At 37.5% G+C, this 15,360-nt stretch overlaps 1 protein-coding gene across 1 annotated transcript; it reads left to right on the forward strand.

Moving 5' to 3' along the window:
• Positions 1-787: 787 nt before the first annotated feature.
• Positions 788-13,067, forward strand: LOC141523430 (antigen peptide transporter 2-like). The gene is made up of 12 exons (XM_074236610.1): positions 788-944; positions 1,476-1,985; positions 2,088-2,202; positions 8,487-8,617; positions 8,853-9,058; positions 9,367-9,564; positions 9,821-9,949; positions 10,198-10,386; positions 10,631-10,804; positions 10,970-11,129; positions 11,511-11,647; positions 12,042-13,067. Exons 2-12 carry the CDS (start codon positions 1,484-1,486, stop codon positions 12,216-12,218), a joined length of 2,118 nt encoding a protein of 705 aa, XP_074092711.1. The 5' UTR covers positions 788-944; positions 1,476-1,483; the 3' UTR covers positions 12,219-13,067.
• The last annotated feature ends 2,293 nt before the right edge of the window (positions 13,068-15,360 follow it).

A 15,360-nucleotide genomic window follows, 5' to 3' on the forward strand; every position in this document is an offset into this window, starting at 1 on the left:
ATTGATAGAAAAACTGGAAAGTAATCTAACAAAAACTAGGCACAGTTTCTCATACCATAGACCAACTTAAGCTCAAAATGGTTAAATAAATTAAATGGAAATGGTTATATTAATTTTAAAAATACCTTAATTGTTTTCAATTACATGTAAAGACCAATATTTTTAAAGAAAGATTTTATTTATTTTGAGTTTTACAATTTTTTCCCCATTCTTGTTTCCCTCCCCGCCATCCCCCACAGAAGGCATCCTGTTAAGTAAAGACAAATTTTAATATTCTTTTGTCATATAAAATTTGGGGTTCCAAATTTTCTCCCTCCTTTTATTTCCTTCCCTTTCCCTAAGACAGCAAAGAATTTGATATAGATAATATATGGGCAATTATGTACCACTATTTCCATATTAGTCATATTGTGAATAAAGAAACAAAAAACCAGGAAAAAATAAAGTGAAAATATTATGTTTCAATCTGCATTCAGACTCCATTAGTTCTTTTTCTGGATGTGGATAGCATTTTCCACCATGAGTCTTTTGGACTTGTCTTGCATCATTGTATTGCTGATCATAGTTGATCATTGCACAATGTTACTGTTACTGTTTACAGTGTTCTCCTGGTTCTACTCACTTACAACAACTTTAGTAAGGAGAATTCAATCCAGCGTCCCGTGACCCTTAGAGACCAGGAGAAGTGAGGCTAAAGTCAAGTTGTCAGAGTCATATTAGGGCACAGGTTTGAAAATAGGCGGGACTTCTAGTTTTCGAGAAGGAACCCGGAAGAGGTACAGCTCAGATCCTGGAAGCATGAAGAGAGAGTCTCCCCAACTGCTACTCAAGTGTCAAAGCGTCTCATAGGCAAGTCCTTGCAGGGGAACCGTGAAGCACCTCCTGGGGAGGTAACCTTGAACTTTTCTGATCCGAAGGCGCTAAATCCTTCTAAGCAGCTGGGGGTAGGTAGAGCAACGCGTTGTTGGAAGAAAAGTACAGAACGAGAGGAGTGGCAATCGGAGATTTTTAGAGAAAAGGTCCTGCCTCTCATTTTCTTTAGCGCCTTTTCATTCCCTCCATCACAAAATAAGGGATTTCTCTGCCTCTTTGTTTCCCCTATAAGAGTAAAAGTGAGAACAACCTGAAAGAAATAACTCCCAATCCTGAGTCTTAAGGGAAAGGCAGGGTGGGGAAATGGAAAGATTTCTGGACCTGGGAGGGGGGGGAGTGTCACTCTCAACTCCTGCCCTGATATTGGCTAAGTGGTTTGATTTTTCTGAGCCTCAATTTCCAAATGTGTGGAAAGAGGGCCCTTGTACCCCCTAACAGCTCTAATGCTTATGAGCTCATTCAAGTTATTCCTGGCTACTTGTGGAGCAAGCTGGGGGTGGGGATTGGGAGGGTCCTCTCATAGGGAGGGAGGTATCCAGAGATGGAGTGAATGTGGGGCTTGGTTGAAGGTGCTGCGTCTCAAAATTTCTCCTTATTCACAGGTTCCAAAATGCACTTCCTTGACTTGAGACCCTGGATTTCCCTCCTCCTGACTGATCTGACATTGCTGCATTTGTTGAAAGAACTGGAAGGAGTCATATTTCTTTCAGGGCTCTCTGGGCTCTGGTTGGAAGGCATTTTCCGGATGGGGTTACTGTGGGGAGTTCTGAGTATATTGGGAAGACTTGGGAAGGTAGGGATACTATTGCCTTCCTTGTGTCTGAACACCCCTCTTTTCTTGTCCTGGAAGGCCCTGATTTCAGGGTCTTGGAGTGCTCCCCCTGTGCTCCTAGCCTCAGCCCCAAGGATCTGGATTCTGGTGGCATATGGAGGGGTGGGAATGGGCTGGGCAGTGTGGAAGGTGCTAAGCCCCCCAGAAACCCCTCCCTCAGCACAGGAGAAAGAGCAAGGTCAAGATTACAAAGCCATGATGTGGAGGCTGCTGAGACTGTGTTGGCCTGATTTTCCCCTCCTTGTTGGTGCTTTCTTCTTCTTGGCTGCTGCAGTCATAGGTAAATGGACAAGGTAGGAGTTGGGGGTAGTGATAGAAAGTTCAAGTCTAGGTGAATATGGGAAAGGGTCCTCATCCCACATTGTTCATGTCCCCACCCCAGGTGAAATGTTCATTCCCCACTACACTGGTCATGTGATTGACATCCTGGGCCAAGACTTTGACCTAGATGCCTTTGTCACTGCTATCTGCTTCATGTGCCTTTACTCACTTGGAAGGTCAGTGATTTGGTGTTGGTGTTGATATTGGTGGGGAGATAAGGAAATCATATCCATATCCCTAGGTCTCTGTTACTCATCATCTGTATGACCCTGAGACAATCATTTTATATCACTGGGACTCAGTTTTTTTTTCCAGAAATGAGAGGAGTTGATAAAGATTCTAATATTTATTGATACTTTGAGGATGCTTCTCATAACCCAAACCCTTTATAATACTCGTTGACCTACTGCCTCCAAATTCAGAGTACTGCTCTCACCAAGGATAGAGAACTCTTGTCTCCTATAAGATATATGATATAGAAATAGAAGTTTGGTGAGATTTGAGATATGACACCAGCCTCAGGAAGAAACCAATCTCATTGAGAAATAGGGAATAGAGTTACCATCATTGGAGTGCCTTCATTTATTAAATAATTCATTTTTAATTACTTCCTGTTGCACAGCATAAATTCAGAAGCATGCAAGTGCAAATGAAGCTCCAACACATAAAGAATATTAATTTTAAAGGACACATTTCTTCTTCATCATGATGCCCTTTCAGCTTACTCTTCTTAGGAACCCTTTAAATTATCTTCTTCAAGAGTTTCCTTTGCTATTCCCTACTGCCCATTGCCTTACATATGCAAGCTTGTGCCCAAAATGCCAATTAATTTAAATTTAACTCCAGCTAAATACCTTTAACATAACTGTTCCTTTTCCCATTCCTTCCAGACTTCTGAAAGGACCTTCCTTTAAGATTATGGTCTCCTTCAGCATCTTTCATTTCTCCCTTTTACCTGGGTTTTTCCTCTTCTATCATTCTCTTTTATTTTTCCCTTTTTAAATTGAAATAACATTTCATTGATACTTTCTATCTTTATATTATAGTCATTTCAACTCTACTCCCCCCAACTCCAGGCTGAACCCTCTCTAAAACAGTCAATTAAAACAAACATCAGATTATACCTGTTGATGTAGACAAAGTTCTATCCCAGTACTTCCCAACTTTTCCCCATGATGAGAGAGGTATATTTTTGATTATTTGTTCTCAGGATCTTCAATTCTTTTATGGTTTCCTAGTATTTTCTTTTCTTTCAATTTAAATTACCATGGTTTTTTCCCTATGTATTGTTCTCTTAGCTCAGCTTATTCTACATCAGTTGTACTTATCTTCTCAGGTTTTTAGTTTCTCATATTTGATGTTTCTTGTTGCACAATGTTCTTTCACTTTCATGTATCTTACTTTAGACATTTCTCACTGTTTTCTCTCTCTCTCTCTCTCTCTCTCTCTCTCTCTGTCTCTCTTGCTATGAAAGAGTACTGTTTTAGATATTTTAGCATCTATTTAACTTTTGTTTCTATATCTAACTTCTTTGAGATATATGTTCAGTAGTGACATTTCTGGGTCAAAGGATATGAACTGTTGAGTCACTTTTCCTAAGTAATCCAGAGTGTCAGTCAATTCATAGCTCTATCAAAAATCAAGGTATTTGTTTGTACATCTTCCTGTAGCCCTTTCAACATCGACCTTTTTTGTTTTTGTCATTTTTTGATTATGATATTACACAAGTCCAGGTCTCATTTGAAAATAAAGTCTCCCCCCCTTCTATTGCCCCTTCTAGTTACTAACCTTTAATTCCAATATGTTAAAGATTTTTTATTTTTGTCTTTTTATACCTAGCACAGTTCCAGAAATGTAGTAGATGCTTAATAATTCTTGTTGACTTATTGAATTCTGGAATGATTCACTGACATTGCCTCCATTCTTCATTTTCCTTAACCTCTTTTCCATCTCTTGACGTAATAAATCTACTGAAAGATTATTCTCAAAGACTTCAGGGACTTCTTTGTTGCCAAATCTAAGGACACCTCTCTAAACTCTGTTACTCACCTTTATATTGCTTTTAATGTTGAATATCTCTTCCATGATGTTCTCTTCATTCTTAGTTTCTGTAACTGCAATACCCCCATGTCCTTCTTATCTTTCTGATTACTCTTCTATGCTTACGCATTTGTTATCCAACCAATCCTTGAGGCCCAATCTAGTCTAGAAACTTTCACTTTTCCCCAGTCTCTTCTTTCTGGAGCTGACTCATGGTCATCTCCTTTTTGATGATTCTTAAAATTATGTTTCTAATCCTGATATTGGTACCTGAGTTCCAGTGTTATTATCTTTAACTATCAGCTGGACATATCTTTATTGCATAACCTATTGTCTTTCATCAATTGAACTCATGTCACATCAGATTTATCACATGTCTTTCTAGGTCCTCTATAATGAACATCACTTCCACTCAGACTTGGTTTCCTGAATTAAGCCTAACTCTTATCTCTTCCTTCTGTTTTTTGACATTACTATACCCATAGTCATTCAGTCTCAGAACCTCAGGTCATCTTTGAACACTTTCTCTCCTCCCCTTCTTTCTATCAACCACTATGTTTTCTCAATACTTTCTTTAAAATGGCTCTCATTTCACCCAAAGGGCAACAAAAATGTGCATATCCTTTGATCCAGCAATGTAATTACTGGGTCTATACCCTGAAGAGATTATGTACAAAAATATTCATAGCAGCCTTATTTGTGGTGGCAGAGAATTGGAAATTAAGTGAATTGGGGAATGGCTTAACAAACTGGTATATGTATGTCATGAAACACTTTGTTCTATTAGAAACTAGGAGGGATGGGAATTCAGGGAATCACGGAAGGATTTGCATGAACTGATATTGAGTGAGATGAGCAGGACCAGAAAGACATTGTACACCCTGATAGCAACATAGGGAATGACAATCAACTTTGATAGACTTGCTCATTCAATCAGTGCAACAATCAGGGACAATTTGGGGCTATCTGTGATGGAGTATACCATCGGTATCCAGAGAAAGGAATGTGGAGTTTGAACAAAGACTATTACCTTCAATTTCAGAAAAAAAACCCATTATCTCATTATGTAATTTTTCTATTTCTTATACTTTACTTTTCTTCCTTAAGGACATGATTTCTCTCTCATCAAATTCAACTTAGATCAATGTAATAGCATGGAAAAAATGCAAAGACTAACAGACTACCTTCTGTGGGAGGTGGGGGGAGGGAAGCAAAGATGGGGAAAAATTGTGAAACTCAAAATAAAATCTTTCCAAAAATTGACTCTCATTTCCATATTTTCTTGCTTTCTTTATTACCAATGTTCTACTACAGTTCTTCACCATCTTATTCCTGAATTACTTTGTCTCCTATTTTTTAAATGTTAGTAACAATCTTCTTTTACAGATCTTACATACCATATACAGATTCACCTTTCCCATATCATTTTTATCATATCATGGTCAATAGTGGTCCCTATGATCCACAGGGTTAAAGGACATTCCAAAGTGTGATTCCATTCAACATATGCCTTCTAATTTCCCATTTCTACCCAATGTGAACTCCTTGTTCCATTTAGGTCAGTTTCTTTAAGATTTCCTAAATATTTTATGTTTCTTGTTCATCAGTCCCTCCATACTTTACTACATTTATCTTGGATGTCTTTTCTCATTTTCTCAGCCCATCCAATTGATTACTTTAGCCATTGGTTACCTTAGAGAACAGTGATGCTTCTTTTTTCAGAATTCCTGGCCCATATATTATATGTTCTGTTAATTTTCCTGATTTGCATTTTTCCTTTATGAATACCTCAGTACATTAAAAGTTCTTTAAAAGTTGATACAAACTCTTCCTTGTGAAAGAATAGTCACAATTACTTTTCAGAAGAAAGATGGAAGACCCTGTTTTGGTTGAGTATCATTTTTGAGAGTTGCCCATGATTATATGTAACTTACATATAGATTTCATGTGTACTATCATTTCTAAACTGGAGTGGGAGTTAACCCTCAGCCAAAATATAGTCTAATACCCTGATTGTTCCCATTAGTAAGACTGGGATTTTTCTACTATGTGAAAAAGGGGACTTTAGGATTGAGTTTTCATTAAAAAAATATTGAAATACTATAGTGGAGTGTCCTATTTGTGATATCATATGACCAATTTATTGCCAGAATTGAATAAGGACTGGTACAAAGAAGCTTCACTTCACAATACTCATTTATTTCCGTGTTTTTTTATAAAATAAAATTTTGTTTTTAATGAACAGAAATCTTCTCTTTCTTCCTTCTCCCATTGTAAAAAACAAAAAAAACCAAAATTATGTCATATCTGATATTTTTTAAGAAAGATTTTATTTATTTTGTTTTACAATTTTCCCCCTATTCTTGCTTCCTTCACCCCACCCCCTTCAGAAGACAGTCTGTTAGTCTTTACCTTGTTTCCATGGTATACATTGATCTCAGTTGAATGTGATGAGAGAAAAATCATATCCTTAAGGAAGAAAAATAAAGTATAAGAGATAGTAAAATTACATAATAAGATAATGGTTTTTTTTTCCTAAATTGAAGAAAATAGTCTTTGGTTTTTGTTCAAACTCCACAATTCTTTCCCTGGATACAGATGGTATTCTCCATTGTAGATAGCTTCAAATTGTCCATGATTGTTGCACTGATGGAATGAGCAAGTCCATCAAGGTTGATATCTAATATTTCTAATATTCTATTTACCCACTTAGTTTCTTTCTTATTTATTTCTTGATTGAATTTATTGAGCTTTGAATGGAGACACTTGAAGTCCCCCACTAGTGTAAAATTGCTGTCTATTGCTTGATGTAATGGACACTTAACATCTTTCAGAATTTGGATGCTAAACCACTTGATGCATATATGTTTAATACTGATATTGTTTCATTCTACTAATATTTTAAAGATAATTTTTCTATCTTTTGCTATTGAACTTTGTTCATAATATATAGAAGAGCAGATAATTTATTTTATGTCCTGCAACTATGTTACTAAATTTCAGCTTTTTAGCTTATTCCTTATGTTTTTTAAGAAAACTATCATATTGTCTGCAAAAAATGATAGTTTTAGTTTCTCATTGCTTATTCTAATTCCTAATTTCTTCTCTTATTGCTATAGCTAACATTTCTAATATCATAATCATAAAATGAGTATTGTTGCTTTACTCTTAACTTAGATAAGGATGTCTTCTAGCCCATCCTTATTGCAAATAATGTTTACTGAGAATTTTAGTTAGGTACTACTTATTCCATTTATTCCTCTACAAAGTATTTTTAATAAGAATATATATTTGGGTTTTTTCAAAATTTTTTTCCTAAGATATCTGTTAAGATAAACATGATTTCTGTTGGTTTTGTTTTGATGTGGTCATCATAATTTGTGGTCAATATGATTTGTTTAATATAATTTGTTATATATAAACTCCTTATCTTCTTGGAATTTATCTTGGCAAAAAATGCATGGTATAGTTTTTCCCTCATCCTGTTGTCCAACTTTCCCATCAGTTTGAAAGTTAACAAATAAAATACAAGTTCTTTGCTCAGTAGTGGGTCTTTGCATTTATTGAGCATTAGATTACTAGATTAATATACCTCATCTGTTTCATTGATCAATCTCTTTAATTTTTAACTAATATCAAATTTTTTAAGAATTATTACTTTGTATTATTTGAGATCAATCCCTTTTGGTTTTCATTTTTTTTCTTGATTCATACTCATGAGATTCTTAGCTTTTAAAAAATCTCTTTATGATTTTTTTTTTTAGATTTTTTGCAAGGCAAATGGGGTTAAGTGGCTTGCCCAAGGCCACACAGCTAGGTAATTATTAAGTGTCTGAGACCGGATTTGAACCCAGGTACCCTTGACTCCAGGGACAGTGCTTTATCCACTGCACCACCTAGCCGACCCTCTTTATGAATTTTGTAATTATTTTTCTTGTTCCATAATATAGTCCTTTAGAAGTTTGATTAGTGTGGCACTGAATAAGTACATTAATTTAAGTTACTTTAATTAAATTGATTCATCTTACTTATGAGCAATTGATAATTTACCAATTATTTTGGTCAGTATTTTTTAAAAAAAGTTGTATATTATTTCCTTCATGTTGTTCTTGTGTGAATATTGGTAAATAAATTTTCTTAGATTTTATTGATTCTTCAATTATTTTAAATGGAATTATTCTTTCTCTTACTGCTGAGTTTTATTGATATTATATAAAAATGATGATTTATAAAGTGACTGTTTTCCTGGTGGCATTTCCTCTGTTTCCCTCTCCAGTGTACTCTTCCTGTTTTTCCCTCACCTTTATCCATTTTCTATCATTGATTTCCTCCTCTTCATCATCCATTTTCCCCATGAGTCCTCATTCTATCTCTTTCCCATTTGTATTCTTCCTCATGGTTCTATCCTTAATTCCTACAGCTTGTTTTCTGCAGGCTGTAGAGGAGGACTCTTCACCATCATCCTCTCTCGAATCAACCTTCGCATTAGGCAGCTGCTCTTTTCATCCCTGTTGTGCAAGGATCTTAGCTTCTTCCAGAAAACCAAAGCAGGTGAGTAAAACACCTAGAGCTTTCATTCCTTTGGACCTTTCTAACCTCTCAGGATCCCTTTCTGGTTTATCTCCTTTTTTCTTCTGTAGCTATATAGTTATGTCAGAGTGTATTATGGAGATAGAAGATAGAGGAGGCAGGGGCATGAGGACAGATCTGAATTTTTTCAAGATCTTGATGATTAATTGCCTCAGCCCAAGCCAAGATACATAATTCTTTCTCTCCTTCTTCCCAGGGGAGTTAAACTCATGCCTGAATTCGGACACTATCCTGATGAGCCGCTGGCTTCCTGGAAATGCCAATGTGTTAATTCAAAACTTGATTAAGGTCACAGGGCTATACCACTTCATGTTCAAGCTCTCACCTTGGCTTACCCTCCTTTCCCTGCTTGAAATACCCCTCTTGTTGGCTACTGAGAAAGTCTACAATGTCCGACATCAGGTATATGTGGTTATGAACAGGGTTTAGGGAAGAATCATGGACTGGTGCTGGTGGATAAACTCAAGGAGTATCTTTGGGGGGAAAGATGGAAGCAGAATTGTGTGTGTGTGTGTGTGTGTGTGTGTGTGTGTGTGTGTGTGTGTGAGAGAGAGAGAGAGAGAGAGAGAGAGAGAGAGAGAGAGAGGGAGAGAGAGAGCCTGAGAGCGATTGACTTGAGGTAGAAATTATAGCTCCAAGTAGGAAATGGAATATTAGATTTCTCTTAATTTCCTTCCTCATTTACCTTCCCTCTGATACCTTATCCTCAGATGGTGCTATGTAGGATACAAGATGCAGTGGCAAGGGCTAGACAAGTGGTACAGGAGGCAGTGGGAAACTTGAGAACTGTGAGGAGTTTTGGAGCAGAAGAGGCTGAGGCCCAGCGCTATGAAGAGGCTCTGAAGCATAGACGGAAACTGCAGTGGCACCAAGACAGGGAATATGGAGTGTATCTGCTCTTCAAACGGGTGAGCCTGGAATAGGTTATGGCCAAGGGGACACAATAAGAGTGAATTCCTTCCGAGGAATTGTTGCTTTCAAACTCTGATCTCTTATGACATTCTCCCTTCTAGACCCAATACTTGCGTACCCATCTTTGGTCTCACAGTCACCACAGAAAATCAGTTTTGCTTGCAATCAGAAGGGCGGGAATAAAGTTTGGAGATAGGCCCTTTGGTAAGGTGACAAATCCTTTCTTTGTACTGCTTCCTCTTTCTGCTTTAGGGACTTCAGCTAGGGATGCAAATATTAATATTGAACTGTGGACTAAGGAAGATTTTGGCTGGAGAGCTCACTGAGGGGGGCCTCCTCTCCTTTCTGCTTTATCAGGAGAATGTTGGGAGATGTGTGAAGGTAAAGGAATATTATCATTGCTCTTGTTTATCTTTTACTCTATTTCAGTCTTTATTTCTAGTTGTTCAGATCTAATATAGTGAAGGCTACAGTGTAAGTGAGGCACAGTACTAGATGTTGGAAGCTTCATTTTATAGAAATCTGATTTCACATTTGTGGAGAAGAAAGAATAGTTAATATCTGTCCTGGTGAGTATTTAGGGCCCTTGGCTCTGGTATCTTGATTTTTTTCTCTTCATATTTTTTCAGACTTTGGTGTATGTTTGTGGAGACATGGTGAGCAAAGTTGGAGCTGCAAAGAAGGTGTTCCAATACTTGGACCATGAGCCACAGATAAACCCATCTGGAATGCTTGCTCCTTCTACTTTGAAGGGCCTTGTAGAATTCCAAGATGTTTCTTTTGCTTATCCTACCAACCCCCAAAATTTTGTTCTCAAGGTATCTGAAATCGGGATCTTTGCCTATGGGAACTTAAGCATTGAGTCCCATAGACTTCAACTTTATTTCATCTAAGAGGGGGTGGTAAGGCTAAACCTCTGACTTTTGTCATGCTTTTAACTAAACAGTAGGGGTGTTAAAGATATCTTGAAGAGAGGGGGAAGAAAAGAAAGAAGGAAAGTAATATATTGCTCTCACATTGACTCTTTCCCCTTCTTTCCCCCAACACACTGTATTCTTTCAGGGAGTAACATTTACCCTGCACCCTGGGAAGGTCACAGCCCTCGTAGGCCCCAATGGAGCTGGGAAGAGCTCAGTGGCTGCACTGCTGCAGAATCTATACCAGCCCACAGGGGGCAGACTGCTCCTGGATGGAGAACCCCTACCTCAGTATCAGCATCAGTATCTGCATTCACAGGTAACAAAAAGGAGAGTGACATGAAGTTGAGGAGAAAAGCACTGGGAAAAGGCAAGTAGGTATGGAGTCTATCTGGAGAAGAGAGAAATTTTTTCTCCCTGAAGAAATATGGAGAAGGGTATCCCTGTACCAGATTATCTCACTCAACTTCCTCTCCCCATATAGGTATCTATGGTTGGACAGGAACCTGTACTATTCTCAGGGTCTGTAAGAGACAATATTACCTATGGGTTAGAGAACTGTGGGGATGATGAAGTGAGGACTGCTGTCCAGGCAGCCCATGCTGATGGCTTCATTTCCAGTATGGAACATGGGCTGGACACAGGTACCTCATCAAGTTAATGAGTTTCAACATAATATTCAAAAGAGAACTGGTCCATTTCCTGATGTAGTCAACAGGACTCCATTGGATACATTAATGCTAAGTCTAGCATTTTCCCCTGCCTTTCTTTCTACCTTAGAGCTCATCATCAATATTAAAGAATATTTTGGACTTATTCCCTCAGCCTTTTAAAATAGGACACTGTTATTTGTGTGAAATGTAGGAGCGAAGTCACTTCTCCCTGGTTAGCATCCATTCACAAGACCCTTAATCTGATTGGAGGGAAAATGATAGAGGGTAAGATTGGAGGCAGAGTAGTTTCCTATACATGAAAAATTCACAGGGCTATCTCTCTGATGAAAGATATATTTTCTATTTCTTTAGCCATTGGGGAGAAGGGGAGTCTGTTGTCTGCCGGACAGAAACAGTGTCTGGCCATTGCTCGGGCTTTGGTGCGGAATCCCCGTGTGCTTATTCTGGATGAGGCCACCAGTACCTTGGACAAGGAGTGTGAGCAGGAGGTAAGGAAAAGGTGCCATGAAAGAGAAAGAACTCTACAGACATATGAGAATGATCCTTAGTCATATATAGCAGTACTGATAGAGATAAACATAGCTGACAGAGTCTGTGTGGGCCAAGGGAAATTGTGGGAAAACTTGCCTAGGATTTGGAATGAGCATGAACTCTGGGGATGGAAGAGATAGTGGGGAAATGATGTACTATTCTACTGCCTAGTTTATGGGACAGGGGAGTTTTCTAAATGGTGCTGGAGGTAGTCAATATCCCATGGAGATGTTCATATACCATCCTAGTCCACATTTCCCTCATTACATTATGTACACTAAGCAAAGATGATGTAGGCATGAAGGTTTCCATGTTTAAATCTCTAACACCATTTACCTTCCCCCACTCCAGCTTCAGAAGTGTTTGCTGCAGGGAGATCAGACAGTATTGGTGATTGCACACCGCCTGAAGACTGTACAGACTGCTGATCACATCCTAGTATTGGAACAGGGGAAACTGGTGGAACAGGGGACTCATGCTCAGCTCTTGTCCCAGAGAGGCCTTTATCACCACTTGGTGCATCAGTAGCTTGAAAACTCAATCCATGGAGGAAGGGGTACTGTTTTATATGAGTTTTGGTTTTGGTTAATGGTCTTGAGAATTCAGGGAAAACCTTGCTCTGAGTCCCCCCCTCTCCCAATCCCAAGACTGGGATTCTGTTGCTATATCTGCAGAGATGGGATTTTGTACAAGAGGTATCTACAAGAGTATCCTTTCATAGAGATTGCTTTTTCCCTATTTCTGTCCAGAATTCACAGCTGTGTGTGTGTGTGTGTGTGTGTGGTGTGTGTTGGCATGCCAGCCAATAAATCATTTTTTCTAAAGATGATCATGATTCTGTGAGTTCACTACAATGACAAATGACAGAAAAGTATATGGGGGTAAATTTCACATGATTGGAGCCTAATTCTGAGGTATGACCCTTTGATTCGGGCCAGTCAAGCACAGAACACAGTAGACCACTTTGAAACTCCAAAGTTTCAAAATACTTGTGGAAGGAAGAGAGAAGCTGAAGGAGAAGAAAGGAGATAGTGGTAATCAAAAGTAATGGTGTACTATGCTGTTTATCTTTCCTCTTCTTCCTCCTTCCTACATTTTCCTGAGTGTTTTTTAAAATTTATTTAACTTATGGAATAACTAATGAAATTTAGAGTATAATGAATTTCATCACTTCACAGTTTTTTCAAGATGCAGAATCAAATAGAACAAATATAAAAACAGTAGCTCATGAATTTAAGAAATGCCCTGGTCTAATCCTCATAATCATATGCTAATAATCTCCATATAAGGCCACAGCCAGAATCAGTTGGGGGGGGGTATAACCAGCATCTGTAGTTTGAAATGGTTGCAACAGAATTCTATTCTCTTTTTCTTTATTAATATAAATATTTTGCTTTCCAATTATATACAATAATAGTTTCTACCTATCATTTTTGTAATGTTTTGAATTTTACAATTTTCCCTTCTCTCCCCCACCCCCCACAAAAGGCAGTCTGATAGTCTTTACATTGTTTACATGTTATTCATTGATCAGAATTGAATGTGTTGAGAGAAAAATCCTATCCTTGAGGAAAAAATAAAAGAGATAGCAAAATTACATAGTACATAAGACAACTTTGTTTTTTAAATTGAAGGTAATAGTCTTTGGTCTTTGTTTAAACCCCATAATTCTTTCTTTGGATACAGATGGTATTTTCCATCTCAGATACCCTAAAATTGTCCCTGATTATTGCACTGATGAAATGAACAAGTCCAATAAAGTTGATCATCACCTTCTTGTTGTTATGGTGTATAATGATCTTCTGGTTCTGTTCATCTTGCTCAGCATCAGTTCATGCACATCTTTCCAGGCTTCTCTGAATCCCCATCTCTTCTGGTTTCTAATAGAACAACAGTGTTCTATAATGTACATATACCACACAATTTCCCAACTGGTGAACATTCACTTGATTTCCAATTCTTTGCTACCACGAACAGAGCTGCTACAAATATTTTGTTACAAGTGATGTTTTTACCCTTTTTCATGATTTCTTCAGGATACAGACTCAGTTGTGATATTGCTGGATCAAAGAGTATTCACATTTTTATTGCCCTTTGGGCATAATTCAAAATTGCTCTCCAGAAAGGGTGGATTAGCTCACAGCTCCAGCAACAATGTATTAGTGTCTCAGATTTCCCACATCCCTTCAGAATTCTATTCTCAATAAGAATTACATTCAAGAAAATCCAGAAGCAGAGAAAAAGGAATGACTTTGCTTATTTAGGAAGTTCCTGGGTTAGAATCCAAATGAATGCATGTGACATTCTAGTATCTGTGGAAATGGGAAGCAAAAGAAAGGCTCATTCTCATGTCTTTAGTCCCAGGAGGAACTGAAGGCAGCACAATTATAGATAAAGAAACTGATGAAGTCTGTAGTTGGAATGGGACAAAAGAAAGGGATTACCAAACAGCATTAAAACTGATAATACCCTTTGACCCCACAATATCAATTGGCCTATACCCATAAGAGATCATAAAAAAGGGGAAAGTCCAAAATATTCACTCTTTTTGTAGTGGCAAAGAATTAGAAATTGAGGGGATACTGATCAATTGGGGAATGGCTGAACAAGTTATGATATATGAATGTTAGAGAATACTATTGTTCTATAGGAAAACATGAATGGTTGGATTCTAGAGAAGTATGGAAAGAATTATAGGAAATGCTGCTGAACCATTAACAACATTTGTGTTGATCAACTTTGTTGGATACAGCTCATCTCAGCAATTCAGAGAACTAAAATAACCCTGAGAGACTTGTTATGGACAACATCATTCACATATAGATGAAGCAAAACAAAACAAAGCAACAAAAAGTACAGAATCTCAATGAACACTACGTTCACTTTTTAAAAATTTTTCTTTTCCTTTCTATCCCGTGCTTTCTTCACATGTGTCTCAAAATTATGTGGATATAAGTGTTCCTTTGTTTGACTGAAGAAGGAACAAATAATTATATTTGTGTTATGAATGTGTTAATATAGTTTTAGTAATTAATAAGAGCTTAGAATATAATTTTGAGAAAGGAACATAAAGATTATTGTATTCTAGCTCATTTACTCATCAGAGAACTACAGTCCAGTGAGGTATATATATATCTTTTTTCAAGGATATGTAGTGAGTTAATGACATGTCTATGACTAGATCAAGTTCAGTGCCCTTTATATTATCTTGACACTAAACCAGGATAAATGGAACTGAGACTGTGAAGTATGTGGAAGTGAACCATGTGCATGGTGTGTAAACTTTGGCCATTATACTAGGAAGATAATAATTGAATGAAAATGTGAAAATAGAAAAGAAGTTATTTAGAGAAATGAAGGACTTTGGGAAGAAAATCTGGCTTTGAGACACATATTACATATTAGTCAAATCATTTCTTTCTTTTTTTCCCCCCTGGAACTGAATTTCTTCCTCTCTGTGCAGTAGAGTTTATCCCATGAAGCAGACATTGGTGTATGCTCTCATCTCTTCCATAAGATCACATTTCAAGTCAAATCAAGTCCCTAAACTCTTTTTTAAAAAAAAATTTAGATTTTTTACAAGGTCACACAACTAGGTAATTATTAACTGTCTGAGGCCGGATTTGAACTCAGGTTCTCCTGATTCCAAGGCCTGTGCTCTATCCACTAC

Source organism: Macrotis lagotis, chromosome 5, assembly GCF_037893015.1.
Source record: "Macrotis lagotis isolate mMagLag1 chromosome 5, bilby.v1.9.chrom.fasta, whole genome shotgun sequence".
Lineage (NCBI taxonomy): Eukaryota > Metazoa > Chordata > Mammalia > Peramelemorphia > Peramelidae > Macrotis > Macrotis lagotis.

What these genes read in the sequence shown, in the direction of transcription:
- LOC141523430 (XM_074236610.1), top strand. Translation starts at nt 1,484, where the DNA reads ATGCACTTCCTTGACTTGAGACCCTGGATTTCCCTCCTCCTGACTGAT. An exon ending in CTTGGCTGCTGCAGTCATAG is followed by an intron (nt 1,986 to 2,087) that starts GTAAATGGACAA and finishes TCCCCACCCCAG; the next exon opens with GTGAAATGTTCATTCCCCAC. An exon ending in CCCAAAATTTTGTTCTCAAG is followed by an intron (nt 10,387 to 10,630) that starts GTATCTGAAATC and finishes GTATTCTTTCAG; the next exon opens with GGAGTAACATTTACCCTGCA.